Source organism: Symphalangus syndactylus, chromosome 2 (genome assembly GCF_028878055.3).
Source record: "Symphalangus syndactylus isolate Jambi chromosome 2, NHGRI_mSymSyn1-v2.1_pri, whole genome shotgun sequence".
In the NCBI taxonomy this organism is placed as follows: Eukaryota; Metazoa; Chordata; class Mammalia; order Primates; family Hylobatidae; genus Symphalangus; species Symphalangus syndactylus.
Window position 1 is genome coordinate 131,856,722 of NC_072424.2, and position 26,037 is coordinate 131,882,758.

The following is a 26,037-nucleotide window of genomic DNA, read 5'->3' on the forward strand; positions in this document are numbered from 1 at the left end:
AAAAGGCATATGATACTGGAATTGGCTTAAAGGGATCTTTAGTATTATTTGAAACTTGTGTACAAGTGTTTTGTACACAAAAATTTGTTTTTTCATGAACTGATTAAAATTTATTTTAAAATTGAATAGAAAAAAGGCAAGTTTGACTCGACACTTGTTTTAAAGATTGCACGTGCTAAAGGAGGTATAATCAAGTCATAACTATAATATAAAACAGACTAACCAGAAGAGGAGAATTGGGAGAAAGAAGAAGAAAAGAGGAAGAAGAAGTGGAATAGGAGAAGGAAGAAGAAAAATAACAAGAATAAGAACAAAAGGAATAAGTAGTAGAAGTAGCAGTAACTGCAGCAATAGTAACAATACTCATTAGCAGAACTCAACCTAGAGCGTTCACACCCCTGGAAAGGATCAAAAGACATCATGAAGGAGATAGTATTTGAATAGGGCTCATTATCAATATTTCACTCTAGGTATATTTTGGCCCAGGATTCCATAGTCATATCCTAGAACTGGTTATCAAGAGCTCCAAAATCTCCCCTGTAAGAATCACCGCCTTTCAGACCAGCACCTCTTCCTTTGCAGACCCTGAATCTGATACCTCCCCCAAAACTGAGCTCTTCAATCCATCATCCTAACCCCTTCTTTATAAACTACAAATCTCAAATGAGCACCTAATACTGCCGGGCAAATATTTCTTTGCTAAATTTACTTTCCTGCTCTCTTCTCTTCTAGACCTCTCACATTTTCTTCTCTATCATTTCCTTTCATTGATACTTCCGGGCTTTATTTTATTTATTCATCCAACAAATATTTATTTTGTTCCTTTCCAATAGAATTCAGGTCCGTGAATATGGATTCTTTCTTGAAGTTTTGCTCAAAAGTAAAATAGAAATGAAAATTATAAAACAGAAAAAATTGTGGTTAAGAGAGGGCTTTCAATGAAAAAAATAAAAGCAGGCAAAAAAGTCCTCAATAGATCTACAAGCCTTTTCTGTATCTGTACCCATATTTTCAGTCTTCATGCCAGTAATAATCAAGAAGAGATCAACCAATCCACATGTGCTCCAAACCCCACCCCCTTTCAGTTTCTTAGGGACATTGCACATACTCTATTTTCCCTGCTTCTTCAAGTTTCCATTGCTACAACATACACATAGATTCTGTAGTATATCAAATCATAAGGGGGTGGTTTCTGGGATTTGTTTTGTTTTGTTTTTAGAGACAGAGTTTCACCATGCTCGCCAGGCTGGTCTCAAACTCCTGGCCTCAAATGATCCGCCCACCTCGGCCTCCCAAAGTGCTGGGATTACAGGCATGAGCCACTACGCCCAGCCTTCAAATCATGTTTTTTAAAGAACAAAATAAGGCCGTGTATGATGGCTTACGCCTGTAATCCCAGCACTTTGGGAGGCTGAGGTGGGCAGATCGCTTAAGGTCAGGAGTTCAAGACCAGCCTGGCCAACATGCTGAAACCCCATGTCCACTAAAAATACAAAAATTATCCAGGCATGGTGGCACAAGCCTGTAATTCCAGCTACTTGGGAGGCTGAGGCAGGAGAATCATTTGAACCTGGGAGGCGGAGGTTGCAGTGAGCCGAGATAGCACCACTGCACTCCAGCCTAGGTGACAAAGTAAGATTCCATCTAAAAAAAATAATGAATTAATGAATTGATTAAAACAAAAAAATTCTTTCTTGAATTCACATTTCTCTCTTTCCCTCTTCATACCAAAATATCTCCAAAGAGTTTTCTAAATCATTGACTTCCAGATCCTCACTCCCCATCTACTTTTTTTTTTTTTAACTCATATCTATTTATCATCCAACCCTACCACTCCAAGGAATTTGCCAACGTTATTAACGGGTGTTTTGCCAAAGGCAGTGAACATATTTCTGTTACTCAGTCTCTCTGCATTCCGCAAATTTGACCGCTATAGACTTCATGATAATCTTTCCTCTTTTGACTTCCTTAACCCCAGCTCTGGGTTTCTTGCTTAAATTCTCTGGCCATTCCTTAGTTCTTCTACCTTTCTCAGAGCTTTAACATAGGCCCTCTTCTCTTCCGTGCATATACTTTCTCCTTAAGTTTTCTTCCTCAGTTCCATGCTTTATAAACTACCCATATGTCAACTACTCCCAAAGTCACACCTCTAGTCCTGTCCTCTCTTCTAAACTCCATATTCCAACTGCCTATTTAATTTCCTTACCAGTTACCTAATAGGCACTTAGCAAAAATAAGAAATAAAAATGATATCCATTGCATATATTCCCTTTCAGTAATTCCTTTTTATACTGCAGGTCTGTTACCCTTAAAACCAGACTATGAGAGTAAGCCTGTATTCCCAAGAAAGAGAAAACCCACAGGGAGAGCAAATGACTGTCAATTCCATTATAGAATTTTGAAAGCTTTAGCTTTAAAATGCAAAACTAGATGGATGAGAAGGAAAATGTTTAATGAATTCTGAAGCTTGGGCTTAATTATGAAAAACACATCCTAGGCTGCATGTGGCGGCTCACACCTGTAATCCCAGCACTTTGAGAGGCCAAGGAGGGAGGATCACTTGAGCACAGGAATTTCAGACCAGCCTGGGCAACATGGCAAAACCCCATCTCTCATCTCTACAAAAAATACAAAAGATTAGTCAGGCATGGTGATGCATGCCTGTGGTCTCAGCTACTTGGGAGGCTGAGGTAGAGGGTCGCTTGAACAGAGGAGGTCAAAGCTGCAGTGAGTCAGAATTGTGCCACTGCACTCCAGCCTGGGCGACAGAGCCAGACCTTATCTCAGGAGGGGAAAGAAAAAAAAAAAAAAGTCATCCTAAAAGACTGAAAGAATACAGCTTATGCCATAGGCCATAGATTAGAAAATAAAAGCTGGTGAAAATGTTGATGCTCCTGCCACACAGGGAAGAAGAGAGGAGAGAGGAAAACGTTCTGGGCTGGGGAAAGACATTTGAGAGGACGGGAGAAAGAGAACAAGAGAAATCAACTCAGTGTGAGCCCTGCCTTTACCAACTGAACATCTCATTCCCTCACTCCAGGAAAAACTCTTTATGGGGAAATAAACAAAAGGAATCCAAAACAATAAGAGATGTGACCTCTTGCCTGACTGGAATTGTGGAGAGAGACACTTCACAGAGTGCCCCAGGGTGCCCTGGAGTAGCTAGAGGGGAGTAGAAATCTGGCCAGGTGGCACTAGGCAAAGAGAAACTGAGATGGTCTTGCAATATGCAGAGGAGACCCAAAATGGGGTAGAGGAGGTTGATGGAGCTGGGAACTTTCATGCCAGCCAGAAGCACCTGCACTGCATGAGGGAAGTGAGCCCTCTAGATTCCTGTGGCAGAAATCCAGGGCAGAGACCAGCGAGATAATCAGGCTTAGTCCAGGACCAGCTCTGAGAGCCAGAGCTGAGAGGTGAGCAGGCAGGAGCTCAAAATATGTGGGGTGGGGCTCAAGACTCATACACAGTGGAGTGCTCTGTAAGAAGACGATAGAAAATCACAAGTAAAAATAAGAAACTAAAGCAGATAATTCAATGGAAAAATCATTTAGAAATATAAAGTATTAAAAGTTGACAAATACCACAAATATCACAAAATCCAGAAAAGATAATTTTTTAATTTATCTTTTTAATTTGTTTTCATTTTTTAGAGGTGAGATCTTGCTCTATTGCCCAGGCTGGAGTGCAGTGACATGATCGTAGCTCACTGCAGCCTAGAACTTCTAGGCTCAGTGGAGCCTCCCACCTTAACCTCCCAAAGAGCTTAGGGTTACAGATGTGAGCAACTGCACTTGGTCAGAAAAATAATAATATTTTTGTTGGTTAACTCCCTGCCATACCTCTGTAATGCTTTCTTAAATGGTAGGCTGCATACTTTAGGAATGCCTGATTATTTGATAACGATTTCAGATTATCATTTTCTATATGGAAAAGGGAATAATAATTAGTTTCTCTAGCATGGTTAATCAAAAATTTATTTATTTTTATTGATATTTTACGTAAGTTTTTAGTTTGCACATTGATCCTGGAATTCTCATTTAAATTTTTGAGATTGTCATATTTGGGGACATTTCTATCAAGACCATTTCTTATATGAGCTATAAGATTTATCAGGAAAGTTTGTATCACATAAGTGAAATGTAATTCAATATGTTAAGATGCATGAAATATGTGATTTCATATACAGACATACTCATGACTATAGAACTGCAGCAAACTTAATGCCTTCGAATGCAAGAATCCTGATAAATTATATTTCAGACAATTGCCATGGAAAAGTTATAGTCTATGAATAATTGCATGTTACGTGTATAATCAGCTATAGTCATGGTAGATGAGAATTGATAAAAACCAAATCCTCTACTTACAAAAATGTGTGCAAGATGATTAAAAAAATTCCCACAGATTGGCTTCTGCCTCTGACATTTCAAACCTCATTTCTCTCACACTCACATATTTCTGACACAGCCTGCAAAGTGCATTCCTATCTTTCCTCCCTGTCTCGCTCCCTCTTTTCCTCTCTGTTTTTTTCTGGAACTTGATCCTTCTCTGCCTTCAGCATTCTTTCCATTCTGCATCACAGCACAGAGCCATCCCATCTGCTCACATGATTAGACTCATCTAGAGTCTGGTGACCCGTACGTGAGTGGCTTCGGCTAAACTGTGGACATTTCCAGTGGCTTAATGAACAGTCTCCTTCGTCCCACAACACCACACATCCAAAGTATCAACACCAAATATGCTTTTCCTCTCTGCCTTCTCTGTTAGACAGTGATATTGCCATCTATCCATTCTCCCATGCTGGAAATGCAGAAGTCACATTACACCCTTCTTTTATTCCCTCCTTCCAAAAAATAGTTAAGTCTTGTTGATCCTTCTTTCTAATAATCCCAATTCTCCATTTGTTGTATCTTCGTAAGTGATGTTACTGATTATTGTGTTCTTCTCATTGTGGTAGTGGTGGGGTGAAGAGGTGAGAAAGAATAAGTGCATTTTGAGAAGTATTGTCTCTGAGAAATCAATATGACAAGCAAGCACAGATGTCCAAACAAAAGGAGAAAATGTAGTCACCAAACTGGGAACAGAGAGGTTGTCAGTCAGTTTACATAGAACTGATAGGTTCAAACCATGGATTGTAAGAAAATAAAGCAAAGGGCTGGGCGCGGTGGCTCATGCCTGTAATCCCAGCACTTTGGGAGGCCGAGGCAGGCGGATCACGAGGTCAGGAGATTGAGACCATCCTTGCTAACACAGGGAAACCCTGTCTCTAGTAAAATTACAGAAAAAAGTAGCCGGGCGTGGTGGCAGGCTCCTGTAGTCCCAGCTACTCGGGAGGCTGAGGCAGGAGAATGGCGTGAACCTGGGGGAGGCGGAGTTTGCAGTGAGCCGAGATCGCACCACTGCACTCCAGCCTGGGCGACAGAGCAAGACTCCGTCTCTAAATAAATAAATAAATGAATAAATAAATAAATGAATGAATAAATAAATAAATGAATGAATGAATGAAAAGAAAAGAAAGCAAAGGATATGGAAAAAACTCAGCTTTCCTTTAAACAACTATGACTGTTACAGCATTCACGATAATGAGAAAATGTCTCAAGATTTCCGAGATACTCTCAGCACAGTCATCTTTGAAAAGAAGATAAGAAAGCTTTGCATGCCTACTTCGATGTGGTCAGAGAGGTGGAAGAGTACTTCTGGGACACACTGCTTACAACATGATCAGCAATGCACTCCTAGAAATACACGTGGCCCACAATACAAGCTAGACTCCTCTTTAGTTTTAGATGGAGTCTAGAGAAATGGGAGAAAAGCCTCAAATACTTGTAACTCTGTGTGCCTCGGGTCCTTCACCATCAAGCAAAGGTGCCTCTGTGCTTAGTTTCATAGAGGCCTCTCCTGGTCTTCTCATTTTGAGGCAAACTAGCAAGCAATAGTTCCTTTCAGGATTCAGAGGTCTGCTATCACCCCTCTTTCTCTTAGACAATGTGATCTTGAAAGTCTCACTGGAATCTTCTCTTTATTCCATGACTTTCTATGATTGAAGTTCTTTTTAATTTGATAGTGAATTGGCACAGCAAAAACAAATATTCCCTCTTCATTCTGACTTCAAAAATTGCTGGTTCCCTAAGAAAAAAATGTTTTATCTTACACACAAAAAATAAAATAACCCAAGTCCTTATTTCTTTATTTAAACTCCATTCAACAAGCATTTGCTGGTGCCCATCTTGTGCTGGGTTCTATGCTGAATGGATTTTTTTTCCTATTTTATTTTGTTAAATTATTCTATCCATGTTATTTTTCATATTTTACTTATAGTGAGTGATTATATGTACAATGTCATTCCCAAAAGTGTATATTAAGCCTTATATTTGTTGTACTAAGTGCAGTAAAAAATAATTTTACTAGTTGTCTAAACTCTCGAGAAATTTAAAATCTACAGCATATGTTTGCACTTCTACAAAAGGTAATTTTCTAATATTGATAATGATGAAATTGTTTTATCATATTTTGAAGTTGTCTTCTTTGTTGCTCCTTCGTATTAAAGAAATACCTAGGGCTATACCATGATTTGAAGTTGCTAGTAATGCATACTTGATTTTTCATTTATAAAATTCCCAGATCATAAAATATAAGAAATGACCTTTCCCCTTAGAAGTTATAAGTTTGAAAGCTAAGCTATTTCTAAGCTCTAAATATCAGGTTCTTAGAATAAAAGCAAAGCAGTGTTCTCTGTAAACCAAAAATCTCTAGCTCCTGAAATGGATGCTCTGATGCTGTTTTCAAAGTCTTTAGTCCAAAAAAATAAATATTCTATATATTTGCAAACAAAAATCAAAGCCACAGATAGGAATATTTCACCTAGTTATAACTGCTTATATATATCAGAGAATATAACATAGTAACATTTTTCTATAATACATAAATACTACTTATCACAGAACACAGAAATCAGAGAAGCAAAACATGTCATTTTTATATAAACTTCTGATACGTGCTATCCATGTCCTGAAGTAAAATTTTCAGAAATCGAATAATGCAGCAAATGGGCACTTCCAGAAAGCATAATACAAAAATGAGAAAGCAAGGTCTCTTAGCTATAATGGAAGTATCTCTCTTTCCATTTCCTTTCCTATACCCAGAGGAGTAGTGCAATGGTGTGTGGCCATGTTCTCTCCTCATCCTCCACCCCAGTTTCCAATTCCAAAACAAGAATTTGAAGAGCCTTACAAAAATGCATACCAGAGGCCGGGAGCGGTGGCTCACGCTTGTAATCCCAGCACTTTGGGAGGCCGAGGCGGGCGGATCACGAGGTCAGGAGATCGAGACCACGGTGAAACCCCGTCTCTACTAAAAAACTACAAAAAAATTAGCCGGGCGTGTTGGCGGGCGCCTGTAGTCCCAGCTACTCGGAGAGGCTGAGGCAGGAGAATGGCGTGAACCCGGGAGGCAGAGCTTGCAGTGAGCCGAGATTGCGCCACTGCACTCCAGCCTGGGCGACAGCGAGACTCCGTCTCAAAAAAAAAAAAAAAATGCATACCAGAAAATAAGAGAAATAAAGGAGAAGGCAGGCCAATAGAAACCAAGAGAGGATGAAACCATGAGATTAGCAGAAGAGGTAACACAATAGAAATGCATGCCATTAGCTTCTACACAATTATTATGAGGATACACAGATTTTCCTCTGATATTTTAAGCACCAAATGCGAAAATAAAAATACAATTAATTATTCGTTTTACATTTTCTATATACAAAGTTCATCATGGTTCTGAGAAAGCAACTTCCCCTTGCTCTGTCTGAAAGATAGTTTACTCATGGTTTGTCATTAGGGGACCTAGAGGAAGAAGAAAGCAGAGAAGATTGGGAGAGGACAAAACAGCAAAGAGGATGTGGAGAGAAAGGGTGACATGCCATCAAGAAGACTGATAGTCGGCCAGGCGCGGTGGCTCCTGCCTGTAATCCCAGCACTTTGGGAGGCCGAGGTGGGTGGATCACGAGGTCAGGAGATCGAGACCATCCTGGATAACACGGTGAAACCCCATCTCTACTAAAAATACAAAAAATTAGCTGGGCGTGGTGGCAGACACCTGTAGTCCCAGCTACTTGGGAGGCTGAGGCAGGAGAATGGCATGAACCCAGGAGGCAGAGCTCGCAGTGAGTGGAGATCACCCCACTGCACTCCAGCCTGGGCTACAGAGCGAGACACCATCTCAAAAAAAAAAAAAAAAAAAGAAGAAGACCGATAGTCATCCCACTCTGGTGACACACAGGGATGGAAACAGCCACTTGCCCTCTGGATGGAAATGCCTCTTTGCTTAATTTCATACAGGCCTCTCCCCCGTCTTCTCTTTTTGAGGCAAACTAGCAAGAAATAGTTCCTTTCCTGTCCCAGGATTCAGAGGTCTGATATCACCACTCTTTCCCTTTGCTGATAGTAGCTCATTGGAAATGTCATTAACCACATAACATCACTTTGAAATAAATGTAAATTAAATGTTTCACAACATTTTATAGCAAAGTGAGAAGTCCTCCATTCTCCCCTTCCCTAACCTAGTGGAGAATATAATACAAAATAGCAACCTAATATATAGTCTTTCTCCATGTTAATGCCAATGAGAGGATAATCACTAGTTTTGATTATGCTTTTTCTTATTTTAGAACCCCCCCTGCCCACACACACACACACACACACACACAGACACACTCACACACTCACAAGTAAAAACACACCTGGGATATCAGAATGGAATAGATGGATAATAATGGATAAATTAACTCAGGTAGATACTCATTTGACCACATTCTTTGCCTAAATAATTACTTGAAATGCAGGAAAATATCTTTATCTCATTGGATTGATCCAAACAATTATGAGTATTAAAGTATGACACTCTAGGGAGGATTTTATTTCTCGACTAAAAAGGTTAATTTCTATGTGAGGGTAGGTGGACATAAAAGTCATGGCAAATGCAAGAAATATATCCTTCCAAGCTCATTGCTGAACATATAAAAGGGGCTCATTGAATTCTTACTGAATTAGGTATCTTTCTTCACACTACTTGGTAAAAAAACTGAAAAGGCAGAAAAATCAGCCCCAAAAGCGGTGGAACTCTTCCGTCCGTCACCAGCGACTCTATTGTGAACTTATGAAAAAGGTAGTTGAGCAATAAGAGGGCCATGATGTGGAATTACACACACACACACACACACACGCTGGATTCTAAAATGTGTCTTTCCTCCTCTCACTCTCTTGATCAGTTTTATTTCTGGACTGAGACATGATCACCACAATTCAAAGAATTAACCACAAAACTAAACAGAAGTTTACAAAGCCCATCAGGTGTACAGAGGCATTTTATTCAGTCTGGCTTCACTTAACACAAATGGGTCAAAATCAATCACATTTTAGTAAGTAGTAATAGTTGGAGAATTGTGTGAAGAATAGGTCAAAAGATAAGTAGGAATTATTTTATAACCATAAGAAAGGAAGAACATTTATAAACGAAAGTCATATATGCAACGTAAAAGAATAGGTGAGCTGCCAACAAATGGGCCTCACAATGCCTTTTCCCCAACACTTCTGGAAGCTCCATAAAAATTACTCTAGTGGGTCAAACGTTGACAGTTCTCAGAAGAACACAATTTTTTTCAAAAACGAATCGCGTGGTAAATTCTTCTGAATTCATAAAACAAAACAGCTATTTAATCATCTAGACCAAAGTTAAAGAAATACCTACTACAAAAAATTTTAATGGGATAATTAGAAAGAAACAGCTTGGGCCACTGCTTAGAGCAGAAGACAGAGTTCAGTGGCTACCATAGGAAGGGTCAATATCAGGACTGCTTGTGAGTCCAGATGAGTCTCTCTTTGCCCATTTTGCCACAGAACGCATTCACAGCACAGTACCAAGCAATAGGCATGGAGGAAGGAAAAAGACTTGTGTTTTAATAGCCAGGAGTTCTACTTGGACCCACTCAGGTAAACTGAATGGCAAAGATAATTCTTCCTGCAGGTCACTTCTTTTGCTGGTTTGCTAACTCTGAGTCCTATGCTCCTGTGCAAGGCCCATGGTGTGACTCTGACCATTCATTGAACTTTGCTGGGACAACATTCATGCCACCACATCAGAACAGAATGAAAAGCTTGCCCATTTTTTTCTTTTGAGACAGTCTCTCTCTATTGCTCAGGCTGGAATGCAGTGGTACGATTCTCCTGCCTCAGCCTACCGAGTAGCTGGGATTGCAGGTGCCTGCCACCACCCCCAGCTAATTTTTCTAATTTTAGTAGAGACAGAGTTGACCAGGCTGGTCTCCTTCTCCTGCCCTCAAGTCACCTCAGCCTCCCAAAGTGCTGGGATTACAGGCTTGAGCCACCAGGCCCAGCCCACATTATTCGTTTTCTGTTTAGACCATCTCTTTAGATGAAAGCCTTTGGGTATATGCTGGAGGCAATTGGAATTCTTAATCCTTTAGCTTTGTATAATTTTCTTTCACATATTTAGAAGATCGCTGAGCTCCCTTTTATATGTTGCTGTGATCCAAAGCATGAGTAACTGAGGTAAGAATGCTGGCTATCTTTAGAGGAAGGCTGTTTAAATAAATTGAGAAAAATTAAACAGCATCATTCCTATAAAATGCCCATTGAAAGAATTTTTATAAATGTTCACTTTTCTTATTATTTTTATTTGGTAAATTGACAGATAAAATTATATATATTTACCATATACACCTCCATGATGTTTTGAAATGTATACACATTGTGGAATGGCTAGCATGCTAATTAACATATGCATAAACACGTTTCCTTTCACCATGTTGAACCCTGACAAAATTTTCTTTTTTCACAAATACCTCACTCTGGAGAAGGAAATGATTTTTTTTAATTAAAATAAACATATATTGGAAATACTTAGTGCTAAGATAAGCCTGAAGGAAAGGTTGGAAGTATCATGAGTCAGAAAACTGCCTGTAAAGAAACCAATTACTTAACATAAAACACCATTAAAGATAAGCCACGAAACGTAAGGTCTGCTGAGTAGGAAAGTGGCGAATGCAATGAAGCATGTCTTTAGATCACACAGGTCTATAACCAACGGTGAATCTAGCAAAAGTTATTTTCTGCTTTTGGGGAGAAACTTCTGCTTATTAAAAAAAATCAAAAATGTTTAAACTTCTTGAGCACCAAGGTCAATTATTCTAAATCTTAAAACCACAGTTTTAATTTTGCTTTTTTGTTGGTTTTTGTACTTTGGAGTATTTGTCTACATTATCCTTTTTATATTTGCCATATTTAGAGTCCAAACTAAAAGCAAATTATGTTCTCTCCTCAAGTTAAATGGTTCTTTTTCTTTAAAATCCATTAAGAAAGTAAAACTTCCAAAGTAAGTCCAAAAAAAAAGCCCCCAAGTCTGAAAATGTGGAGCTTTTCTGGCAGTAATGCAGCTTCTGCAAGTATTGCAGACCAGATCAGGTATCAGAATTTTAAAGCTTCGCTAACAAAGCCGTCCTATTGACCCCGAGGAGATTTATGAAATCACTTTCCTGATGTTATTGAAACCAAAACACTTTCCTGGACACTGAATTCAGTCCTAAACAAAGGGCCTCCAACCAATAGCTGTCTTGGGCTGAATGAGTTAGACTCAACCTCGTGTGACGGAAAAACAGTAAACACAAGCTAACATTTAAAAGGAATTGATGGCACCATGTAAATCAGAAGCCCAAGGAGGGCCTGGCTTCAGGTGTGGGGTTCTCTCTCACGCTCTCAAATCCACATCCTCCAGATTAGGTCAATTTTCAGACAAGCTCCTCCAGCAACTACATACCATGCATCTTCTCAGACTAATACACTCTTTCTCCATAAGTCTCAAAATAAACTCTCACTGGCTCTGGTTGGAACTTGAGACCATCCTTGCCATTCACCATGGCCCCAATCACTGAACGTCTTCACGCCCTGGACTGGTAATACAGCCTATCCCAAAGCACCTGGACTGAGAATGGGAAATGAGTGGTTCCCAGAGTGAAACTGAGGTACTATTACTAAATTAAGGTAAATATATGTGGAATGTTAAAAAAAAAGATGTCCAATGTTTACAAGGTATACTTCTGTCATCAGATATAATGTATTATTGCAAGTGTACCTGCTTATCTATTCTACTATTGTATTTCTAATTTCTGCAGGCCTTGAAAACATATAATACTCCTAGATACTTACCCAGGAGGAAGAAAAGCATACGTTCATATAAAGACTTGCACATGAATGTTCATAAGAGTTCATTTGTAACATCCAAAGGTTGTATGCAACTCAGTTCCCATTAATAGGTTAATGGATTAAAAAAGCAGATGAATGGATAAGTAATACTACTTGTCAATAAAAAGGAATTAATTCTTGTTATACTCAACAACATGGATGAATCTCAAAATAATTACACCGAGTGAAAGAAGCAGCACAAAAAGAAGAGTACATACTGAATGATTCTATTTGCGTCTTCTAGGAAATGCAAACTAATCTATAAGAGCAGAAAGCAAACCGAGATCAGCAATTGCCTAAGGAATAGTGAGGGTGGGATATGAGGACAGGGAGGGGCAAAAAGGAAAGATTAAAGAGCTACACAAAGACACTTTTGGGAGCAATTGATGTCATTACCTTCATCAAGGGTTGACATTTTTTTCTGTAAAGTGCAAGATAGTAAATAACTTAGGCTTTGCATGTCATCTGATCTCTGTTGCAATTATTTAACTCTGCCGTTGTAGCATCAAAACACTTATGGGTTTTTAAATAGGTATATCTGTGTTCCAATAAAACTATTTATAAAAAGAGGCAGTGGCCTGATTGGGTCTCCACACCATAGTTTGCCAATCTCTGATCTTAATTATGGTGGTGTTTTCACAGGTGTACACAGGTATCAAAGCTTATCAAATTGTACACTTTAATTATGTGTTATTTATTATAGGTCAATTCCACCTCAATAAAGCATTAAAAAATAAAAACAAAGCAAACACACTTGGGTTCCTCATCGTGGATTGGATAGGGTCTAATCTTACCATGGCAGACAAGTTCTTCACGTACTGGCCTCTCTTCTTCCCCAGTCAGATCCCTTGCCATTCCCTGGTAGAATGTGCTTGATACACACATCAGGCCATTCCAACTCTACATCTTTGTTGGGGTTCTCTCTGTTACCTCTCTGTCTAGAATGACCTGCTCCCGCCAGTGTCTAACTCAGTCATCCTACTTGTACTTTGAGATTAAACTTGCACTTCCAGGATGCCTTCCACATCTAACTCCTACTGTTCCCTTTGCATTATGCTCTGTGAGATGCCTCATCTCTGTGCCCCATAATCACCTGTGTTTGCATGTGCATGTGTTTGTGTACATACCTATAGACACTTGCACAATTATAGTTCTTGATAATTTTAACTATATTTATATAGCTAAAATTTTCTCTTTTATATTTAGAATTACTGTCCAGTCTCTGCCCCTACTACTTGACTGGAATCTCCCTCTTTCTATTAGACCTATCACAATGACTGACACATTACAAAATAAAAATAAAAACCCTCACTGTGTGTGGTGTCTCATGCCTGTAACACAAACACTTTGGGAGGCCGAGGAGGGAGGATTGCTTGAGCCCAAGAGTTCAAGACCACCCTGAGAAACATGTCAAGACCCTGTCCCTACAAAAGTTTTTTAAAATTAACAGGGTATGGTGGCATGCACCTGTGATCCCAGCTACTCAGGAGCTGAGGCAAGAGGATCTCTTGAGCCCAGGAGGTTGAAGCTGTAGTGAGCTCTGTTCATACCATTACACTCCAGCCTGGGTAACAGGGCAAGATCCTATCAGAAAAAAAAAAAAAAAGAAACTCAACAAAGCAGCATCGTTGCTATTATTGCAGCTATTTAGCCAATAGGCACATCATTGACATCATTGTAAATAGCCAAGCTAATACTGGAAAACAATTCTATATCTAATCTCAAAAAAGCTTTCTACTAATTCATGCAAATTTATTATTGGAAGCTTACCTATATTTTACATTAGTATCTTTTACTGACTCTCACTCTTCTTCCTGTATCTCCTAGATACACCAAAATGAAGACTGCCACCAACATCTACATTTTCAACCTTGCTCTGGCAGATGCCTTAGCCACCAGTACCCTGCCCTTCCAGAGTGTGAATTACCTAATGGGAACATGGCCATTTGGAACCATCCTTTGCAAGATAGTGATCTCCATAGATTACTATAATATGTTCACCAGCATATTCACCCTCTGCACCATGAGTGTTGATCGATACATTGCAGTCTGCCACCCTGTCAAGGCCTTAGATTTCCGTACTCCCCGAAATGCCAAAATTATCAATGTCTGCAACTGGATCCTCTCTTCAGCCATTGGTCTTCCTGTAATGTTCATGGCTACAACAAAATACAGGCATGGTGAGTGATGTTACCAGCCTGAGGGATGGAGGGTTCACAGCCTGATATGTTGGTGATGTCATAAGCAAAGTAGTATTTATGGAGTGCCCCATTGTCTTAGTCAAATTGTAATTTTAATTATTCTTTCTAGTAAAAAAAAAATGCCTTTGAATACTTAAAAATAGGAATTTTCCTCATAATTTATGCCTATTAAACCCTTTAAAGAGAATACAATCTATTTCTGATTGTTCTGTATTTACTTCATAAAAATGGTGTGTAAATTAGAACATAGCTCTCCCAAGTGTAATTGGAGCTTAAACCCAAAGAGTATTACACTGAGGCTTGTTTAAAATTTTCAAGTGGCTGACTACATGGCAAATTTATCTTTCTACATCTAATATCAGAATATTGAACAATCCATCAAAAAATGAAGTGAAAACATCCATTATCTGGAGCCACCTAGAGACTGTGGACAATTATTACATTTTTTATATCAATATAGACCTCATGGAGGATCTAGCTCATGTTGAGAGGTTCATTTTTGTTCCCTGAATGAAAGCTTAATGTGATCAAAGTGGATTGCAAAATGGAAAATTTAGAAAAAAAAAAATTAGAAGTAAAACTTTCTTTGAAAAGTAACAAACAACTGAGTTTCTTCCACAATTTCTTCATAGCCTTCAGTTAGCTCTGGTCAAGGCTAAAAATGAATGAGCAAAATGGCAATATTAACACCTTATGACATAACTAAATGTTGCTGCTGATTTTTCCTTTAAATTCCTTTCTTCTAGGTTCCATAGATTGTACACTAACATTCTCTCATCCAACCTGGTACTGGGAAAACCTGCTGAAGATCTGTGTTTTCATCTTTGCCTTCATCATGCCTGTGCTCATCATTACCGTGTGCTATGGACTGATGATCTTGCGCCTCAAAAGTGTCCGCATGCTCTCTGGCTCCAAAGAAAAGGACAGAAATCTTCGAAGGATCACCAGGATGGTGCTGGTGGTGGTGGCTGTGTTCATCGTCTGCTGGACTCCCATTCACATTTACGTCATCATTAAAGCCTTGGTTACAATCCCAGAAACTACGTTCCAGACTGTTTCTTGGCACTTCTGCATTGCTCTAGGTTACACAAACAGCTGCCTCAACCCAGTCCTTTACGCATTTCTGGATGAAAACTTCAAACGATGCTTCAGAGAGTTCTGTATCCCAACCTCTTCCAACATTGAGCAACAAAACTCCACTCGAATTCGTCAGAACACTAGAGACCACCCCTCCACGGCCAATACAGTGGATAGAACTAATCATCAGGTACGCAGTCTCTAGAATTAGGTGTATCCGCTGGGGATGGCATAAAAATTATAAGGCTTTGTGCCAAACTAGGAGTTTAATCCATTATAGAGGATGAGAATGGAGGGAAGAGGGGAAGCAAATTGTGGTTCTAGTGTTAGAGAAGAGGTTTGTTATATAAACTGTGTTCTTTATATTTGACTGTACATATTCATTTAGGTATAAAGATACACCAATGAGAAATCCGTGAAACTATTCAAAATAACTATTTTTATGGCCTTTACTTCTATGCAAAATTTATGACTTTGGCACATTGTAGAAGTAATTCTGATCTAGAATCCTTTTCATTTTCCCCAGAATTATTATATAATTCATAGATGTCACTGCCATATCCCTCTTATTTCTCAAAAGCCAGTCTTGCCCTGGTTCTGTGATTAAAGAGAGAGGGTCAGTGCCTTGCCCACTGTGGTCATGGATGCAAGATATTCACAGAAAATTAGCATCATGGAAAAGGAGAAAAGATTAAAAAATGACCATCCCTAACTTTTCTTGAGCTATTGGTTTGCTACCTGAACTCTAGCACAAATATTAAACATATTAGACTGAATAATATATTATTAATATATGAATATTAATCTAATAAATTTATTAGATTAAACAACTTTTAACAGACCTCGTGCTTGTTGGAGATAATAGGGTGAATAGCGACTAGCTTTTGGAAGGTGTATTTCTGTGCCCAGAGGAGTACAAATGAAGACCTACACAGAAAATTCAAGACCTACACACAATATTATAATCATATGGGAAATCAACAAGGAGGAAAGAGAAAAGGCTGTCTCCAAGTTAATATTACTTGGTTAAGCCACTGGTTGGCTAAATTTGACCTCTGATCTATAAAATCAATCAAATACATGGCTTAATTTTTAATATTAATCTAAGTAAGTAAATTTTAAATAATGATGCCAGTATCCAAAAATCACAGCCTGTATAATTTTGTTAACAGTGAATTCAAATTCAAACTTCCTATGAAGTAAAGGCTGGAGTCGGAATCTTGGCTAAAGTTCCTAGAGTCAGGCATCAGGACTGTGAGGACAGATGGCTCCAGAGAAATGAATAGCAAGTCACATGATTGAGAAGCTAGGGGAGGCGCAGCGGCTTCCTCCTGCTGTCTCTTGACCACACCCTGTCTCTCACTGTCCCCTCTTTACCCCACTCTGCCATCCAGCCCAGCCCAGGCTCAACCTTTCTAATTGACCAGAGGACTAATGTAATATGGCCCAGATACATCCGTCATGGGCGACATTAATCCTCATACCCCGGTATTCAGTGATACTCAAAGGAACACACGAACTCACACCCCCTGGAGAGCATGAGGTAATGATGGCAGACCCACTTCCAGCCAAAGGGAAATTAACTTATTATGTCTCACTTCTAATTCCATTTCAGAAATGAATGCCAGAAAGAAATGGTTTTGACTCTGCTTCTTTTCTCTACGTTTTTTTCCACATCAAGACTGCTAAACCTGCTCCCTTTACTAGGAGCTACTTTTAAAAAGTAATTGCAAAAACAGCGATTACTTTTGCACCAACCTAATGCTAAGCAGCTCTCCTATTCAGTGGCTGCTAGAATCTTGTAAGTAACTTTAAAAGGGCAGGGATTTAAATAGATTTTCACCAACCTGGGGATAACATGTTAAAGACTGCAGCTTAAAATGCCTAGTCCTCAGCTAAGGGTAAAATATTTTGCTTTGAAGTAAAATATTTCCATTGGAGTAAAATAACGGCCATTATAAAGTACTGACTCTTTCTCCTTTAGTGCCTACCTGTACCTTCCCTGTCTTGCTGGGCTCTAGAGCATGGCTGCTTGGTAGTGTACCCTGGACCACTGCAAGGACCTCTTGTCACATATGACCTCCCAGCTATCCTTCACTCGTCTTGCCTTCATGGAAATACAGCTCCCAGCCCGTCTGGTGGAGCATTTCTCCTGAGTTAAGCACGATTATTCTTCACTTGCCTGACACTGCCCTTGACTCCCTTCCAAATTCAGCATTTTCACATCAGTATGGCTATTGTACAGCCAGACAGAAGAGAAAAGAAGCTAATTGGAGGAGTTCTGTTCCAAGTAACTAAAAGGTTTTCTTTAAAAATACATCCAATTAGGCCTTATCTTCATCGCTGCCTCTATGAAGCAGCATCAGTGTAAGATAACAGCAGAAACACATTAGCCCTGGAATTGGCTGCTGTCCCAAAATGCCCAACTGAGAGAACTGGACACAGAAGAGAGGCTGCCAGGAAAAGAGGGAAAGATGCTCTGACATATTTAAAAATTAAGATAAATCAAAGCTCCCTTTCACTAATCTCCATTCATGTGTCATCATTAGAATTAAAGCAGTTACAACCAGACAACTGGAACAATACATAAGCTGCTAGTGATAGTTTCAATAATATATCAACATAATAAAATGACTTGAAGGAGAAATTGGAGACTTGATGGCTGTGTCTATAGGACCTGTTAAATTAGTTGTACAAATCCAGAATGTGACAAATAGGTGTTTGGTCGTCGTTTCACATCATGACCCATCATGTTGGAAAACAAAGCTAATAGGATTTGCATTTAACTTTTCAACTACTTGTTTGAAGTTTATATTGGTTGTGGATGTTTATGTTCTGCCTTATGTATTTGTACTTTCTTTGAGGAATATATTATACTCTATATGTCACATTTCAAGCACATTAGTCAACTTCATATTCTGCAGATCAGAGATCCAATATCAAACCTTCCCAGGGTGTCTGTATTCTGACAACTGTCCACTGAGGCAATTTCCATACAGCGCAAAGTGGAGTGGCGATTTGGCAGTTATCAAGGTAATTTGATAAGCCAATGAGAAAATTCTGTGCCCAAAATAAGCTTAGAGTCATACTTACACAGTTAAGAGCTGCTCAGTCAGCTTTTGCTACATTACAAATCATTCCAAAACGTAGTGACTAGAAGCAACCATTTATTTAGTTTACAATTCTGTAGAACAGCCACTGGAGCTGGGCTTGGCTGGACCGTTCTTCCAGTATTGGCTGGGCTTGCTCGGAGGGCAGCTGCCCGATGGGCGGGTGGTCAGCTAGCTGATCTACATGGCCTCAGCAAGAATGACTAGCTCCACGTGGACTCTTACCCTCTAGCATGTTACCCCAGCCTTGTTCTCACGGTGGTCACAGATTCCGAGAGAGAGAAAGAGAGAGAGAAAAGAGGAAAGCGTGTTTTGGCATAGAGCAGGAACTGGCATACGGTCAACTCCGTGGTTTTACAGGTCAAATAAAGTCATCCTGCCAACCTAGATTCAAAGGGTGAGAAATTAGACTCCATCTCTTGGTGATAGGATCTGCAGTCGCACTGCAAAAGGATGGGGATATAGGGAGGGAATAATTATGACCACTTTTGCTAACAATCCGTAGTAAGGACATGCTGCATGAGACAGGGAAGCCATTACTTCCTGAGGACAGGAGCCATGTCTGTCTTGCTCTCCCAGGCCAGAGTCTAGCACTTTAAAAAGAAAGTACTTCTGGCCAGGCACAGTAGCTCATGCCTGTAATCCCAGCACTTTGGGAGGCCAAGGCTGGTGGATCACCTGGGGTCAGGAGTTCGAGACCAGCCTGGCCAACATGGTGAAACCCCCGTCTCTACTAAAAACACAAAATTAGCCAGGTGTGGTGGCACACACCTGTAAACCCAGCTATTTGGGAGGCTGAGACGGGAGAGTCGCTTGAACCCAGGAGGCAGAGGTTGCAGTGAGCCCAGATCGCGCCATTGCACTCCAGCGTGGGCAACAAGAATGAAACTCCATCTCAAAAAAAAAAAAAAAGAAAGAAAGAAAGAAAAGAAAGTACTTCCAAAACATCCAAAGCATTGGACAGATTCATGTCTGTTGAATAAATGATGAGAGGGCTGAGGATATTTCAGGAGATGTGGAAGGCATGACCCCTTCATCATGCAACTGACGAACAACCTAAATGGCTATGTATCCTAACCCTCTTACCGTCAGTAATGGGAAAATATTCAAAATAGGCCTTCTTCCTTTTCTCCTCCTCAACCTTTATTACTCTGATCCAATGTTATTTATACTTTTCAAAAAATCGGTTACATTCATGGTTGTTTTCTAATTTTATTTCTAACGAGTGCTTTTGATGAGGAGACCAGATTCAGTGCCCTAAAGAGATCTTTCCCTAGCTGAATATGAAAAAACAAAAAAGATGGTTTCGTGGTTTTTTTGTGCATGCCTGGGCTCAGCCTACTGCTCCAGCTGTAGCCTCTGTGCCTGATTTATGTTCAGCTTGATGTCTTTATGACTTTTAGATCTTTATTAGGTAGACTACGGCATAGGCATTTATTTTCCATCTGCTCTCAGTGCAATTTAATTTCTCCACACACACCCTACACTGTTGTTGTCCTATTGAACTTCACTTTGCTTTCAAACACTTCCCTTGTTTATTTCGATCACTTCAGGTTCAACTCAAACCTGAACTGTTGGCCACAGCTAACCTGCCTTGCCCACTTGGTTTCCACCCGAATCATATTATCTAATGCATTTTCTTTTTGTTGTTGTTGTTGTTTGTTTTTTGTTTATTTTGAGATGGAGTTACTCTGTAGCCCAGGCTGGAGTGCAGTCGTGTGATCTCGGCTCACTGCAACCTCTTCCTCCTGGTTCAAACGATTCTCCTGCCTCAGCCTCCCCAGTAGCTGGGATTACAGGCATGCACCACCACACCCAGCTAATTTTTGTATTATTTTTAGTGGAGATGGGGTTTCACCTTGTTGATCAGGCTGGCCTCAAACTCTTGACCTCAAGTGATCCGCCCACCTCAGCCTCCCAAAATGCTGAGATTCCAGACGTGAGCCCCTGTGCCTGGCATTTTGTATCTTGTATCTTTGTAATGCATTTTGTATCTTGACATATAGGTGATTATTGAAAACGTTTAGCATTATATGGGGAAAAAAGCAACACTGTTAGATCAGTTGAATTATCACTGAAACGGTAGAGTTTGGTGCAAAAGTAGTTGCGTTTTTTGCCATTACTTTCAATGGCAAAAACTGCAATAATTTTTGCACCAGGCTAGTACTAACGACCACCATAATAATGCTGCCTTACACTTATATGGCAATGTACAGATTCAAAAGTGCTTTTATGGGCATTATCACATCTGCTTCCTATAACAACTCTGATGGGTACATGTGAGAAAATAAATGCTCAGGGAAGTTAAATCATTATATAATATCAAACAGCCAGGAGGAGGCAGAATCCAGACAAGCACCCGGGGCTTCGAATATTACCCCACGGCTTTTCTCTGCTTTCCTACACAATGCTACTTTGCACTCCATTATTATCACACGGTCTCAGCCAGATTCTCAAAATTTACTACGAGCTCCAGAAAATGTAAGTTCTTAAGAACTGCTCTAATAAATTATAGTTCATTATGTGAGGGTCCAAGAATCTGCCTTTCAAATAAAGCAATAAACTGAAATCTCTTATTTAAACTGTACCTTCATCTCCAAAGTAGCAAATTTACTGTTTTGTCTAACCTGCCTAGCCATTTCGGTCAAGCTGATTGACATGAATGTTTTCACCAAGTGAGTTATGTGTTTTGTGAAATAATGTAATTATCCTTGGAAAAAGCCTTAATATTCTGACATATCTACCTGTGGGTCTTATAGGAAAAAGTAATATAATAGTGATAAAGTGAACGTCGTGGCATGTCCTGCTAATTCCTTTCCATTAATATGGCAAGTCCAGTCCTAAACCCTCTAATTACTATTATTAAAGCACTTTCTTGACATTTTAATCAAAATAGCGGGTCAAGAAGTTAGGAGATGCTCTGTATTTGGTTTAACTGTGAACTATATTATCCCCAGCTAAACTAAAAGCAGAAGCCTACTTTTAAAATAAACTACATCACTTCCAAAAGTTGATCTCAGTTTTTTTTTACAAGACATCTGTGGAGAGTTAATTTGGGAAAGAAATTGTTTCAATTCAATGGGAAAAAAAATTCAAATAAGAATAGCTCACAAAATTACAGCAGTAGACAATATTAATGCTTATTTTGTGAATGAAACCAAAATGGCTATTCTTTCAGTTCCATAGTTTAAAAAGAAAATGTTTCCGTGTGTGTGTGTGTGTGTGTGTGTGTGCGTGATATAGGCGTGTCTCTTTTTGCATGTATGGAATTAGAGTAAATGTAGGTTTAAAATTAATATTTCATACATAGCAGAAGAAATTAGTATGTGTTTCTATAAATTATTGTGATATGTGAGAGAAAATGTTGTTTAGTTAAAAATGTGTTTATCCCTAGAAAAATTTGGCTTTTAGACTATTCATAATAACGTATATTGACCATTTTGTGTCTGGGATGGGATATCTTATTTAATCATATTAGATATGGATTGTAACCTCTACTCTATAGTTGAGGAAACTAATGTTTTAGGAAGTAACTTGCCCAAGGTTATAGTTAAAAAGTAGTGGCTGAGGGTTGGGTGCAGTGGCTCACGCCTGTTATCCTAGAACTTTGGGAGGCCAAGGCAGGAGGATTGTTTGAGGCCAGGTGTTCAAGACCAACCTGGCCAACATAGCAAGACCTTGTCTCTACTAAATTTATAAAATTTTTTTAAAAATTAAAAAAAAATTTTAATTAGTGGCTAACTATTGACTCCAGTTAAATTCCATCTTATAACCCAGGCTTTTAATCAATGTGCCCTGATATATTCCAGTCTATTTTTCACTCTTCTCAGCATGGTCTCAGACCTGAGAAATTTAGGGAAATTTAGTTTTAAAGATTGGATTAACTAAAATGGTGGAGTATCTTCTTTTGCTTACTGTTCTAACTAATGTAACTAACTGAAAAACATAGCAACATATTTTTCCTTTCAAAACTAACAAAATGAGATGTCATCTTATTTGGTTAAACTTAAGTGGTGAATTGCTATTTTATAGCCATTTTTTGTAAAAATACTCTCACTGAGATTTAGTGTTCTGGAACATGTCAATCTTTATTTTCTACCTCATGTAGTTTTGGATGCTAAATATGAAAAGGTGCATATTTTTCTCTTTTAACTTTCAACAACACCACGTTTATTTTTACTTCTACCTCTATGATTTTGAAATGCAGTTTCACAGTATTTATTTTTGCTTTTGCATTTTCTCCTTCACACTAAAGGAAAGGATATTTGAATGTATATGACCTATCACAAACCAGCTGTTAACTTTTGGATGTCATTCTGATCACTATATCTTTTGGCAGGTTGCAAATAAATATTTGTAAATTGCTAAAATTTGACAAAATGGCAAAATTAATTTGGAGAGGACATTATAAGAAATAGAAATTTCTGTAGGGTGTAGAACAAAATTTGTCTTACTGATAATTTTCCTTTTCTAATTATTATTTCCCTGGAAATCAAGAATCCAAAGCCACAATTTCATCAGTCCTCTCCCTTCACACTCAGAATTTGTTTCCTTTGAGAGTAGAGTTTCTGAGTTTGACATGAATTGAACTTTTCATGATGAAGCAAAAAAATTAGAGCCAGGCCAGGTGCAGTGGCTCTCGTCTGTAATCTCAGCATTTTGGGAGGCCGAGGCCAGTGAATTGCTTGAGCCCAGGAGTTCAAGACCAGCCCGGGCAACCTGATGAAAGTCATCTCTGCAAAAAACTAAAAAAAAAAAAAAAAAAAAAAAAGCCAGGCGCGGTGGCATGCACCTGTAGTTGTAGATACTCAGGAGGCTAAGGTGGGAGAATTGATTGAGCCTGGGAAGTTGAGGATGCAGTGAGCTGTGATTGTGGCACCGCACTCCAGGCTGGGCAACGAATGAGAGTCAGGAAAGGAGAGGAGAGGAGAGGAGCGGAGGGGAGGGGAGCGGAGGGGAGGGGAGGGGAGGGGAGAGGAGGAAGGAAGGAAAGAAAATAAAAAGAAAGAAAGAAGGAAGGAAGAGAAAGAAAGAAAGAAAGAAAGAAAGAAAGAAAGAAAGAAAGAGGAAGGAAGAAGAGAAAAGAAAAAGAAAGAGGGAGGAGAGAATGAGAGAAAGAAGAAAGAGAGAGAGAGAGGGAGAGAGGAAGGGAGAGAGAGAGGGAGGAAGGAAATCATATGTTCTATGACTTCTACTCTACTGCAATAAAATCTCTTAAAGATTATACACGTATATACACATATATATACACACATATATATACATATATACACATATATACACACATATATATACACACATATATACACATATATACATATATACACACATATACACATATACATATATACACACACATATACACATATATACATATATATACACACATATATATATGATGTGAGTAGGGAAGGCTAGAAACAAGATTCATTTCAAATGTTAAATTGTAATCGTAGTTTTTAAAAACATGGAGAGTTTTCATAATAAACATGAAGAGTTTCATAAAAACACGAAGTTTTCATAATATATATCAAATATATATCATATCATGATATATCATAATATATTATATATTATCATATCATGATATATATCATAATATATTATATATTATCATATCATGATATATATCATAATATATTATATATTATCATATCATGATATATATCATAATATATTATATATTATCATATCATGATATATATCATAATATATTATATATTATCATATCATGATATATATCATAATATATTATATCATGATATATATCATATTATATATTATATCATGATATATATCATATTATATATTATCATATCATGATATATATCATATTATATTATATATTATCATTCACGATATATAATATATTATATATTATCATTCACGATATATATCATAATATATTATATATTATCATTCATGATATATATCATAATATATATTATCATATATGATATATATCATAATATATTATATATTATCATATATGATATATCACAATATATTATATATTATCATATCATGATATATATCACAATATATTATATATTATCATATCATGATATATATCACAATATATTATATATTATCATATCAGGATATATATCACAATATATTATATATTATCATATCATGATATATATCATAATATATTATATTTTATCATATCATGATATATATCACAATATATTATATATTATCATATCATGATATATATCATAATAGATATCAAAAAGTCACAGAGCCCATGCAAGCCCAGTCATCCCCATTGCCAGTGGTGTGTGCTGAAGGAATAAACACCCATAAATATTAACCCTAACTGGTGGGAGATAAGTATGAATTTAAGGTAGTGCTTGTTGCTTTACTGTGTATGAATCAAAGGAAATTAACCATGTTGTCTTTCTATAACATCTGAACATATTAGAAACACATGCAAAGAACTAAATAGCCTGATAAATTGACTCCATATCATTATCAGATACCAAATAAATATAGGCTGAATATTTCATCACACTTTGAATATTGGCCCTCTCAGTTTAAGAATGAATATATAGAAAAATAATGTGAGCCATTTGTCTATATAAAGTGAAGTATTTCTTGGGAAAGAACGAAGGAAAAAGAGCTAATGTATAGAGCACATTTTTTGTGTAAAATCAGCTACCATCTACTATTCTGTTTTCCATACAGACACCAGAAATCCCAAGAATACTAGAAATCTACAAAATCTAGCAACACCTACCTAGGTTCTTTCTACTTTTGTCACATTATCAAATATTTATAAAGGTTAAAAAAGATATGTTTAGGGGATTTTATAAATATAAATATATATATAATCCAAGATTCCTAATATATATTTACATGTTATATGTATAAATATATATATCCACATATATAAAATTCAAGTTTTCTATACCTAAGTTCCTTAGAGTGTAAAAAGTAAATGATTTCTTATTATGATGAAATGGATTCCTTTAAGATGTAATAGAAAAGCAAATTCTATGAAAGATGATATTAAGAAGTAAGAATAACTTAATCGACAAATAGCAAAATATTTTTTAAAACGTTGACAACCAGAAAATTCAGTGAAAGGTGGATGCGGGATGAGATACGACTACTGTACATTTGACAATACAATCAACTATTTAACTCATTTCATAATCTGTCAACTTAAGAAGAATATCTCACTCTTACTCTTCTTCCTTCTTCTCTATTATATTAGCTAAGGTGTTCTTATATTCAAAATTCCTGAAGTATCATTAAATATGGGCTTATTCAAATTCAAACCATCAACTTTTAAAAACGCTCTCCTTGAGCTACTCTTTGGAAGTAGAAGGGAAATGGGAGGAACAATTCTCTCATAGAATTTTTAAATGCTTCAACTAAGGCTTGCAGTGTGGC

The 26,037-nt window shown here is 37.9% G+C and overlaps 1 protein-coding gene across 5 annotated transcripts in view; it reads left to right on the forward strand.

Annotated features, from left to right (window-relative positions):
• Positions 1 to 26,037, forward strand: part of OPRM1 (opioid receptor mu 1) — an 86,470-nt gene that overhangs the window by 46,252 nt on the left and 14,181 nt on the right. Inside the window, exons 2-4 of one of the 5 annotated variants that reach the window (XM_055267744.2) lie at positions 14,076 to 14,428; positions 15,196 to 15,716; positions 17,511 to 17,721. In XM_055267744.2, coding sequence (XP_055123719.1) covers positions 14,076 to 14,428; positions 15,196 to 15,716; positions 17,511 to 17,687 — 1,051 coding nt within the window. In that variant the 3' untranslated portion in view covers positions 17,688 to 17,721. Of the gene's footprint in view, positions 1 to 14,075; positions 14,429 to 15,195; positions 15,717 to 16,052; positions 16,202 to 17,141; positions 17,199 to 17,510; positions 17,722 to 18,450; positions 18,563 to 26,037 lie in introns of those variants that run through there. The other 4 variants (XM_055267752.2, XM_055267757.2, XM_055267738.2 and 1 more) reach the window with 4 other exon arrangements.